The sequence below is a fragment of the Rhamphochromis longiceps genome, linkage group LG7 (assembly GCF_057381845.1).
Source record: "Rhamphochromis longiceps isolate RC_006_pf linkage group LG7, R_longiceps_female_GT1.1, whole genome shotgun sequence".
In the NCBI taxonomy this organism is placed as follows: Eukaryota; Metazoa; Chordata; class Actinopteri; order Cichliformes; family Cichlidae; genus Rhamphochromis; species Rhamphochromis longiceps.
The window spans coordinates 21,521,342-21,533,159 of NC_140563.1; the positions used below are offsets into that span (position 1 = coordinate 21,521,342).

The 11,818-nt window shown below is 40.8% G+C and overlaps 1 protein-coding gene across 1 annotated transcript; it reads left to right on the forward strand.

The window, feature by feature from the left end:
• The first annotated feature begins 3,533 nt into the window (after positions 1-3,533).
• skic8 (SKI8 subunit of superkiller complex) lies at positions 3,534-11,206 on the forward strand. The gene is made up of 11 exons (XM_085412809.1): positions 3,534-3,642; positions 3,983-4,032; positions 4,127-4,154; positions 4,865-4,970; positions 6,846-7,018; positions 7,993-8,141; positions 8,390-8,483; positions 9,469-9,562; positions 9,742-9,834; positions 10,276-10,354; positions 10,963-11,206. Exons 2-11 carry the CDS (start codon positions 4,021-4,023, stop codon positions 11,050-11,052), a joined length of 918 nt encoding a protein of 305 aa, XP_085268935.1. The 5' UTR covers positions 3,534-3,642; positions 3,983-4,020; the 3' UTR covers positions 11,053-11,206.
• The last annotated feature ends 612 nt before the right edge of the window (positions 11,207-11,818 follow it).

Genomic DNA, 11,818 nt, shown 5'->3' on the forward strand with positions numbered 1-11,818 from the left:
GGTGCTTATGTGAGAAAACACCAGTCGATTGGAGGTTTTGCAAAACTCAGACCTGTCCATATATCACCAACAGCCATGCCATATTTCAAGTCACCTAAATCTTCTTTCTTCCCATTCTGATGCTCAGTTTGAACTTCAGCAGGTCGTCTTGACCATGCCAACACACCTAAATGCACTCAGTTGCTCTCATGTGATTGGCTGATTACATATTTGTGTTAATGATCAGCTGAGTCACGAGTGGTCCTTTCATAGACCCCTCAGTGTCTGAAAGGGACAGCATGAGATCATGTACCAATTAGTTTTGTTGTCTAAACCTAACCAAAGAGCAAAAGTAAAAAGTTAATGTGAAAGATACAGCGGTCCCATGCACACCTCTGTCGACTTGCTGGAAGTCACGTATTTGTGCCATTTACAAACCAGCACTCATGTGGTGGATGCATGTTATTGTTATTTACCCTGGAAAAGGTCCTCTGACGCAGCACAGCCTTATCATGTCCCTACAAACTGCTAAGCAGTGTTTAGTCCCTAAACCTTACCAAAGGACGAAAGCAGGAATTTAAAAAAAAAGTTAGTGATAATTCAATTTTATTTATATAAATGGTAAATGGCCTGTATTTATATAGCGCTTTACTAGTCCCTAAGGACCCCAAAGCGCTTTACATATCCAGTCATCCACCCATTCACACACACATTCACACACTGGTGATGGCAAGCTACATTGTAGCCACAGCCGCCCTGGGGTGCACTGACAGAGGCGAGGCTGCCGGACACTGGCGCCACCGGGCCCTCTGACCACCACCAGTAGGCAACGGGTGAAGTGTCTTGCCCAAGGACACAACGACCGAGACTGTCCGAGCCGGGGCTCGAACCGGCAACCTTCCAATTACAAGGCGAACTCCCAACTCTTGAGCCACGATCGCCCCCGCCAAATCACAACAAAAGTCGCCTCAAGGCGCTTCATAACAAAGTGCAGTCCAGACAAGACGTCAGCCATAGCTGTCCAATTCATAAACCAGCAACCTGTGGCACCACAGTCCCTCTAACCCTCTTGTTTGGGACTTGGTGGTCTCTAAATGTGTCCTGGTAAGATGCAGATACTCTGATAAAACAGTTTTACACGACCCCTCCAGGATATATAATCTATATATACATATACAAAAAAATCCACTCTAGCCCCTGCAGGTGGTCTATCCCTCAGGTTTCCGGTAGAGGACCTGAGCTTGAGGGTCCTGTGCAGTATCTTAGCTGTTCCTGGGACTGCACTCTTGTAGACAGAGATCTCAGATGTTGTTCCTGGGATCTGCTGGAACCACTCGCCTATTTGGGTGTCACCACATCTAGTGCTCCGGTTACCACTGGGACCACCGTTACCTTCACTCTCCACATCTTCTCGAGTTCTTCTCTGAGCCCTTGGTATTTCTCCAGCTTCTCTTCTTGCTGATGTTGCTGTCATTCGGTATTGCTACGTCTATCATTATGGCTGTCTTCTTCTGTTTGTCTACCACTACTATGTCTGGTTGGTTAGCCATCACCATTTTGTTCGTCTGTATCTGGAAGTCCCACAGGATCTTCGCTCAGTCATTCTCGACTACCCTAGGAGGCGTCTCCCATTTTGTTTCTGTGCTGCCATGATGAGTGCCTCTGCACTGTCTTTCAGTCCAGCTTTGTTAGCCACTAATAGGACTTCTGGATGTCAGGCAGTTCCTCTATCTGCTGGTGGTGCATACTGTGCAGGGGCCTGTCCTTCCATCATGGTTCCTCCTCTTCCTCCTCTTTCTTGGGTTTCTGCTGCCTGAGGTATTCACTGAGCGTGCGGTTGGTTGGGGCCATCTTGCTGATGTATTCATGGATGTTTGTTGTCAGACTTGATCTCTTTTTAAATGTAAATGCCACTAATTTTATTCTCAGTTTTCAGTCCACAAGAATTAATAGCAGTTTGTTCTTTCTTCGAGACTAAAATAGAAACTCCTGTCTTCATCTAAGAAAATCTTGATCTGATCTACAAACAGGGTTAATAGTAAATTCAATTCAATGCTGCTCTGCTCTTACAGTGCTTCGTTTTGTCATGTCAAACATAATGACAACATCGCTGTCCTCCTTCCAGTACGCCGCATGCAGCCATTGCCACAACAACAGGTTCATTACCCGCCATTATTACTTCCCTGAAACTCATCTATGCTGAAAATAGCTGCATCATTATTGTTGCTGCATCAAGTGCCTGAAGAAAAATACATGCGTGCGTTCCAGTCGAGGCTGAGAGAAAAGAATCCAGGTCCACACGTTGTACTGTATGCAGCGTGTTTCAGGTTTAATACTGGAGGCACGGATTCCTATTTGCCGATGTTTGCTTTCCCCTTCTTCTGTATGTATGATGAAGCCCCCCTACAATAAGAGACTGTCCTATAAGTCTATGTCTGTGTTTCCAGTTGTCATCGTCACAAATGTCCAACATTTTAAACAAACAATGAAGCAACTGTGACTGGCAAAGAGATTTTTAATTTACTTTTTCTGCATTAGTGAAAAGTAAGTTATAACATTATATCATTACATTTGTATTTTACCATGTTGTCATTTATTCATACATGAACCTTATAGGAGCCCACACTTAACTGTACATTAAAGATGGAAATATCCTCTGTCTGAAAACTGAAACCAGTGCAGAAGAGCTTTAAACCTGCATCCTTTATAATAGCCACTAGGGGTGACTCTTGTGATTTCAGAAGGAGTTCATAGAAGTTTACTGGGAAACAAACCTACTACTCCTGTGACCTATGACCTCTTAAACAGCTTTTCCAATGGGCTCCATTACCAAATTAGAGTCTTACTGAATAAAACATGTTGTTCCTTTAGTCCATTATGGTCCCCATTAGTGTGCAAAAAGACAGATAAATCAGGACTAATATGGCAATTGCTAAAATGCTCAAGTAAAGAATTCAAAAAAGGACTTGATATCAGAGCTGCTACATCCTATAGGTACAGTCTGAGTTTATTCAAGAAAAAAACATCCTTTGCCGAATATATCCACTTTCCTTTGTCTGCACATTTCCAAATTATCTGAGCTTTGCCTCTCTAATTTTGTCTCCAACCTGAACTATTTGATGTGCTCATTTCTAATATCGTCCTTGCGATCCCAATGCAAATCTGACATCTTCTACAACTTACATGCAAAGCCACATTATTGTAAGCAGGTCTCACCACTCTTAAGGGTTTTTTTGTTTTTGTTTGTTTTACTGCAAACACTATTTAAATTAACTTTAATTTCAGTTTTTACCAGGAAATGAAAAACTGGATACAAAGTCACAAATCAGATTTAGAGTATCAATTTTTCTGTCTGACTGAAAAAATGTTATCCTATGACCACAAATGACCTATTATTGTGCAAATTTTAAAATATAAATCTCCTTTGCGTTGAAATTCGTATTCAATATGAAAATAATACCCACAGTTTTTTAATTGTATGAACTTCTTCTCCGCTAGCGGCGATAGCGAGCTCTTAAGGTAGAAAAAAGTTAGGGGGGGGAAATGATGCAGAAGAAGAAGTCGGCTGAAAGCGGAAGTTACATCAAATGTTATTATGGCGTCTCACATGTAGCTCTCCTAGCCTCTAAAATTTAATAAAACATTGTATAAGGGATTTCTGAGGTACGTATTATCGCTTATATTGCCGCAGTTAGCAGGTTCACACAATTAGCACATTTAGCTCAGTTTACTCAGCTGTAGCTGACAGGAAGCTGCATTTCATCGCATCGTTAAGCCGCAGTGATACAGTAACCGCTGGTAGACAGAGCTAACAGGCGTTAGCATCACTTTTTCCTCACTAAGTTCGTTTTTCTGGGTCTTCAGAGTTGGGTTAAAGTAGTAGGACTTTAATTTTCGACTATCCCGGCGTCCAGTGTGTGCGTTGGAGGTTAAATTCATTGCCAGAGTCCATTATTTCAGAAGTTATTTTGGGTTGCTGCCACTGACTCTTATTTAATCTTAGGTTGAAGTGAGTGTAACTGGATATCCAGGACCAAAACAATGAGCACTCAAGTAAGCAGTAAATACAACCAGCCTCATACTTTGATGTTTTCTTGTTGTTTTTCTCCGCAATTAGAGTAACTCTAAATTTGTGTTTTGATTTCAGTACAGCATTTTGTTCAAGCAAGAACACGGTGAGTAAACATGCTGGGTCCCACTACGTTATGAGTTATAATATAAGAACGAGTGTTTTTTTTTTTCTTTCTTGACAGTGTTGCAGTCTTTATCACGTTTTTTAAACTGAAAATTGTCTGTTTTATCCAATAGGATATAGTCGTGTCATGAAAATGAGATTGTCAAGCCTACCAACAATGTCACTAAAATCTTACATAAATTTTGCCAGAAGACAGTCAGTCTGCAGCAGTCTGGGATCTTATTATTGTCTCCATCTTACAATGCTAAGCTGCTGTTGTGATTGAGCACTATGTAAATAATATTGAATTGAATATCTGCGGAATGGTTCAATGGGATCATGTTGGTAATTGCATGCAATCAGTTTCTTATATTACAATGATTAACTGTGATAAATAAGGAAAATTACACATCTGTTGCTTTCTGTATAGATAGAAATTCACATTTGGCAACCTTCCTGTTATATAGGAACAGAATACCACTCCCTCGAGTTGTGCATATTGACAAAGACTCATTCAGACTGATGGCAACATGCTGGGAGTCTGTCTGAATTGATAAACCAGGTCCCAGCTATTTGCAATTCTTCAACAATCTCTCTAAGAGTGATTGCAGTCACTCTCCCTGACACACGCACATGTAATGTGTTGTCACCGTGATAAAGCACCCCTTTGTTCACATTTATTTAATTTTTTCTGCATTTGTATCCTCTCAGCACACGATGATGCCATCTGGACAGCAGCGTGGGGTAAAAGTGAAGCAGACGGCTCAGAAACCATCGTCACAGGCTCACTCGATGACATGGTGAAAGTCTGGAAATGGTATGCATTTTATTTGGACGATACTATTGCTGATCACACGTAAAACACTGTACTAACCTTTAAAAAAAACAAAAATCAGAAGACATTTAAAAGCCAGTTTCCAGTTTGCTTAAATTCACTTTTTCTGCTCATCACTTTAAGAGCTTCTCTGGAGTTTATTTGACTTGACATGATCTAATAATCAGAGGTGGAAAAAGTAGAGACATTCTGTACTTAAGATATTTGTGTTACACAAGACTCCAGGAAAGGTTGAAGTACTGATTCAATTTCTTCTTCTTTCAAAGTAACAAAGTAAAAAGTTGCTCTTTGGCGGATGTTTCTACCACATATTTTTATGCAAAGCTAAGTGAGCCTTGTACTCTATTAATGTAATAATAAAATATTAGAAGATGGGAATACAAACTTTAGCATGATTTTTAATTCTAATTGTGCTCAGTTTGAAATAGAAGAAAAAGAAGGAAGTTTAAAAACAAAATAGCTCTGTTTTCTGTTGCTGCTTTGTAGAGGGTGACTTTGCCTCTAAACAGGCAAATTAGCACAGTCAGGGGTTAAAGTGGGGTTTTAGCAGGTGGAGGAACCCTAAAGAAAGAATCACAACTCAAAATAATTTCTGTTGAAAACTCCAGTAGATTTTCTTAGTGTACAGGCTGTGATCAGCTGATCTGTGCTATTAGTCCTCTGTGGTTTACTGCTGTTTGTGGCTGTACACAGCTGAGTTCAACAAGATGTCAGCAGATGTTTCAAGAGTTTTCCTGGCTGATTTCCATCCTCTACACTGACACAACACCGTTTACTGTCTTTACATTAGACTGTTTAAAGTTGGTATGAAGGTCGAATTCAGTGAAGGAGTCTCAGCATCGTCAGTTTAACTTCAGATTAATCTCTACTGCCCTTTGTAGCAGAGATATACATAAGGTCACCATGAAACCAAAGCCACTGTGCACCAGACACACACTTTAAATCGTCACTGTACAGCACACAGACCTGTTTATCCTGCATTAACCTGCAGAAGATTTTCATGCAACCTTTAAATAGCACAGTCTACTTCAGTTTGTTTTGCAGCACATTTCACAATATGAAAAAACATGATGTCACATGTGCAGACTCAAAAAGTGATTTAAAAGCACAAGATCTTAAGCTTTAAATGAGCAGCCCTTACATTTAAATCCGACCTCTCTTCTTCCTCTCCTGTCTTGTCTTTCTTATTTTCTCCATCTCTGAGTGAAGTTAGCTCTCATTCAGTCCCTGTGAAGTACAGCAGCTGGACCTTGAGCTGCAACACACTGTGAGAGAAACTGCACACAAACAGTTTGTGTGTTTGCTGATTTTTGTTGAGCTGATAGAAACGCTGCATTTGAAATTACCTGACACTTAAAAGAAAGTCAGTCCCTTTATGCTCCTCTTCTGTAGGGCTAGCTAGATGCCGAATTACCCCAACCACACACTTATGGACACCTGAAGTTTTGGTGTTGTGCCAAAAAAACCCCACCACCCACTTAACCCCTGACTTTGGCACATGTCATCTCTTTTTATGCAACATCTCCTGGTGATTAAGACACAAACAGAACTGCCTGTCATGTGTCACTAATTAGTCTCAAATTTGATTTATGAAGGCCCGCAGTGACGTGAAATAATTACTAACTTCAGATTTGTTAAAGTAAAGCTAATGAGCCTGTTTTGAAAGTGTAAGGAGTAGAAAGTACAGATATTTGTTTAAAAATGTGGGGAGTAAAAGTAAAAAGTAGTCAGAAAAAAGTACTCTACTCAAGTAAAGTACAGATACCTGAAAACTGTACTTAAGTACAGTAATGGAGTATTTTCACTCCATTACTTCCCACTTCTGCAAATAATCTCAGTGTCGTGCTGTCCGTGCAGGTCAGATGAGAAGCTGGAGCTGCAGTGGACGCTGGAGGGCCACCAGCTGGGGGTGGTGTCAGTAGACATCAGTCACAATGGGGCCATCGCTGCCTCCAGCTCCCTCGACGCACACATCCGTCTCTGGGACCTCGAGTCCGGGAAACAGATAAAGTCGATGGACGCTGGGCCAGGTAAGACCTGACCTCACACACTTTGTTTGCTGCTGCCTTTTTTACCACTTGGCACTTAAGTGAGGTCACTACAGAGCAAACCGTTGCCCAGTTTGTATTCAACAAACGTGCAGAGGATGGTAGCTTGCCTGCTCTGCTGTGCAGTCTATACATGTTTGTTTAATTTTTTTTGTACACTCACCTTCCAGGAACACTTACACCCAGAAATGTCCGCTCGGTTGTGTATCTTCAGCCCAGCTGTTCTTCATGTCACTTTACATTAGTGACACTCTCTTTCACTCAGCAGGCGGTTCTATTGCAGACTTTTTCTTTATTCCCTCCTTAAGACAATTAATTTCACTGTTCTGACTCTTTGTTTCCTTGCTATTTTTATGAATTGATGTTATATTGATCGGATTCTTTAATGATCTTTACATTAGTGAACAAAGCGCTCGTTTGGTTAAAAGTAGACTTGTGAAAACACCTGAACCTGTGACACAACGGGGCCATCGCTGCCTCCAGCTCCCTCGATGCACGCATCCATTCAGGTCCAGTACAGATAGTGTGAAGGTTTAGAAACTGCAAGAGTACTCTTAGAGCTTTTTCCCATATCATTTTAATAAAAGTAATCCAGGCGCCAACACTTAATTGGTTCTTCCTCCATGACTTTGATAAAGTTCTCCCTTTATCAAAGGTTTGATAAAGCTTTGGGCAGCTTTTCTCACACGTAGCTCTGGAGCAGGAAATAGTTTGACCACATTTGCAGTTTGGGAATACTCTGTATAATCTTAGTTCCTGGGTTAACAGTGTAGCACACATTAAGATGCACTTTGCCAGGCTAATGTTTGATCTGCTGCTTTTGTATTTTCACTTTGATGATGTGTGAAAAAATCAGGGTTATAGTTCATTTGTGGAAATGGCAAACAAAGATTGTGGTGATGTCCAGATTTAAGCATTTTTTTTTGGTTTTAATCTTTCTTTGCTCTCCTCTGTAGTGGATGCATGGACTGTGGCCTTCTCACCAGACTCCAAGTACATTGCCACAGGAAGCCATCTTGGCAAGGTCAACATCTTTGGTGTAGACAGCGGAAAGAAGGAATATTCTTTGGACACGCGAGGAAAATTCATCCTGAGCATAGCTTATGTAAGGAGCTGTAAATTCTGGTTTTGGTCAGCTCGGTGGTGTTTTGTCAAGCTCAGTCTCTGAGGGACGAGATGTCACCGCTTTAGTCTTCCAGTAACTCATCTTGATTTGCTCATTCACCACAGTGTATCCCTTTGTTTTACCTCTTAACTCATTCTTTCCAGGGCCAAAGGTTAAATGTGATCCAGTCTCATTTCGCTACAGTTGTTACATATAAAGTAATCAGTTTACTGGTCCTTGCTTCTCAGAGCCCAGATGGCAAGTATCTGGCCAGCGGAGCTATCGATGGAATCATTAACATCTTTGACATCGCCACTGGAAAGCTACTCCACACGTTGGAAGGTTGGTTCAGTCATCAGAATTCATTTTAAAAGTAACAACCAATTATTTTCATTTCATTACTCATTTTGGATGAACTCTGTGAGTCATCATCGATTATGATGACTAACACTAGTCAGGTTATCTGGTGAAAAATAAGTGTTTATTTATTGATTTACTTTCCTGTTTGGCCCTTTTATTGCTAAGAAATTGCAAAACAAGTTTCAGAAGCCAGAAATGACATATTCCTACTGCATTAGGGTTAGGGGTACTTAGACCTCACAGGTATGGGCCTAATTTATAGCAGGGACAGTGAGGCTATATATGTCCCAGTTGCTTTCTTTCAAAGCATGGCAGTGGTGGCATCATGCTCTGGGGCTGTTTTGCTGACAGTGGCACTGGTACATTGCACAAAGTGGATGGAATAATAAATGAGGAGGAGGAATACCTCCAAATTATTAATTTACATCTCAATTTAACATCTGTACGGTCAAAAGTTGGACACAACTGAGTGTTCCAACAGCACAATGATCCCAAACACACATCAGTACTGGTTTTGGGATGGATAAGTCAGGCTAACATTAAGCCTCTGGATTGGTCTTCCCAAAGCCCCGACCTCAGCCATATTTAAAATTTGTGGACTAAAAGCAGCATTATAAGCGAGGTCAATGCCAGGAAGCCAACCAGTGAACGAAATTAATATTCAGTTTGGCTTTGTTGATTGTCAGCACTTAAAACAATGATAGAAAACACAGGAAAGCAGGATATCTCATATAGAAACGCTGGCACAAGGAATTTTCTGTTCTCTCTGGATGATAAATAAGTAAACACAGTTTAAAATTTAAAAGCTAAACATGATTAAATATTTTTTTAAATTGTGGCTAAACAGTGAAGGAAATGCAGACAGCATAGTCTTAAGAATAAAAAGGGCTTCAAAGTTTTTAAATGTATGTCACAAAGATCACCAACATGTGTGAGAACTCTTACAGAGTGTTTACCGTCTCCGCAGGTCATGCCATGCCCATCAGATCCCTCACGTTCTCCCCGGACTCCCAGCTCCTGGTGACAGCTTCAGACGACGGCTACATCAAAATATATGACGTGTGGGTTTGGGAGCTTCTTCCAGACAGCAGCTTTAACTCTGTAGATGATATATGAGTTCATTGATCCTGAAGGACATGGAGTTAAAGCTAGCGCTACTATTAAACAGCAAAGTTATGGTATAATAAAGATTACAATGCATTCTATTTGCTTAATTAACTTTGCTGGAATCACTTCACAGGCAACACGCCAACTTGGCCGGCACACTAAGCGGCCACGGGTCCTGGGTTCTCAGTGTCGCCTTCTCTCCTGATGACACTCATTTTGTCTCAAGGTAACATGAAGCTCCTCAGATGGTAGCACAGTGCTAGTTTATATCCTGATAGTTAAAAGCTGCACTTTGTAATAAAACACATGGAAAAATCACATCTGTTATTACTTGGAGACATCGTGTGATTTAGAAGTTCTGCCTCCAGGTCAATATTTTCTGCTTCATGTTCACACAGGATAAATAAAGTGACGATACTATTCAGGAAAGAGACTTGAAACACGATGCTGTTGTGCATGTGTTTGAATATAATGGCAGATCCACCCTCATCAGTTGTATGTCAGGGATTTCAAAGTCTGTTTCCTCATTCTGCTTTCTCATGCTTTGCTCTCCTCGTGTGAAACTTTAGTCAGTGAAAGCTGTTTTTCAGTTTCCACAATGCTGAGTCAAACTGAGCTGGCCAAGATAAAATCTGTAAGATCTTCTAATTTCTGCCCCCCTTTTCAGCTCGTCTGACAAGAGTGTGAAGGTGTGGGACGCCGGCTCCAGAGCATGCATCAACACATTCTTCGACCATCAAGACCAGGTGACTCTGCGTTTTTAACGTGTTAACAATCAAATTCAAAGTAATAAAATCCTGTTACTGTCAGTTAAATCAATATGCCTGGTGTCATCCAGCGGCCCGTCACGTGACCTCTGTCTGATGGTTGAGCTGAGTGGAAAACCAATAAGCCTGGCTGTCATTAGATCTCTGGTTGATGCCTGTGGGCAGTTTGATCTGTTTTCCAACAAAGCCTTTAATAAAATAGCACGTGTCCTCAGGGACGACATCAGAGGCAGCTGCCATTATTGTTTTTGTGACGGCAAAACCAGAAAATCTACAGGGACAGTTTGCAGCCAATTAACTGCTCAGCTTTACTTTGTTCTCTGTTTAGACATTGGTCTTTTTAATCTGTTTGCTCTCTTCGGATTCATTTCTGCCTTCTGCACTGCTCAGTTAGGGTCAGACTGCATTTTTTAGATATTTTTAAAGCTTGCGTACACACACATGCACTTCAGCTAAAAAACAGTTAGAAATACTGAAGTAGTGTTAAATTATAGTACAGTATACAGGGCTGTTGTGGTGTGCGTTGTCATACATATGCAGTGAAGGTGCTCAGAGCTGCCCGTTTTGATCAATCCTCCTCTCCACAGGTGTGGAGTGTAAAGTACAACAGCACCGGCTCAAAGATCATCTCAGCTGGGGACGACCGTGCCATCCACATCTACGACTGTCCCATGTGACGAGACACATCCAGGCTGAGAGAGGACCTCCACAGCTGTCAACTCAAATCACTTATAGAAATTGATAATGAAGGGAGGGAGAGATTAAAGCTGTAAATGTGATGGACTGTTTTGCACCGGCCGAGTGCGGTCAAATAAAAGGGTTGTTTTTGTATTTTGGCGTTCATCGCATTTCTTTCAGAACGGAGCGCTCTCTGTCATGAATCAGTTTCATGGCAGTGTCCGATTTGATGTGATATTTTTATTCATATATGAAACCAGAATTTTGAAACAGAAAATAGGCGTTAACAGCGCAACTGATGACCTTAAACAATCCATCGATAGATTATACATAAAAGACGAGGTCACCTTATTTGTTAGTCAAATCCAGTTGTGAAGCCTTGAGCTGAGCATTTTCTTCTTTCATCATCTCAGGGCATTTGAAACCAACTGCAACACTGCACGGTCAGTTCAGTAAGGACTTGTAAATCACGATATAGGTATACCTAAAGAATAACCTGCTTTTATTGTTCTTTTTGACTAAAAATGTACAAAATTGTTGTATTCAGTAAGTAATGAGTATTAGCTCCCAAACAGCTTCTGTTTTCTCACCCAGAGCTACAGCCACCTTTTAGATATCCTTTACTTAAAATAGTATATATAGATAAAATTCTACTCTTTATGATGAAATAAAACTTTTTTCATTCATTCAATTCCATTATTCATGTGTGGAAATTTACTCATTGCTCAGTGAGTTTGGCAGCTTCATGTCAAAATCGTTGCTTTT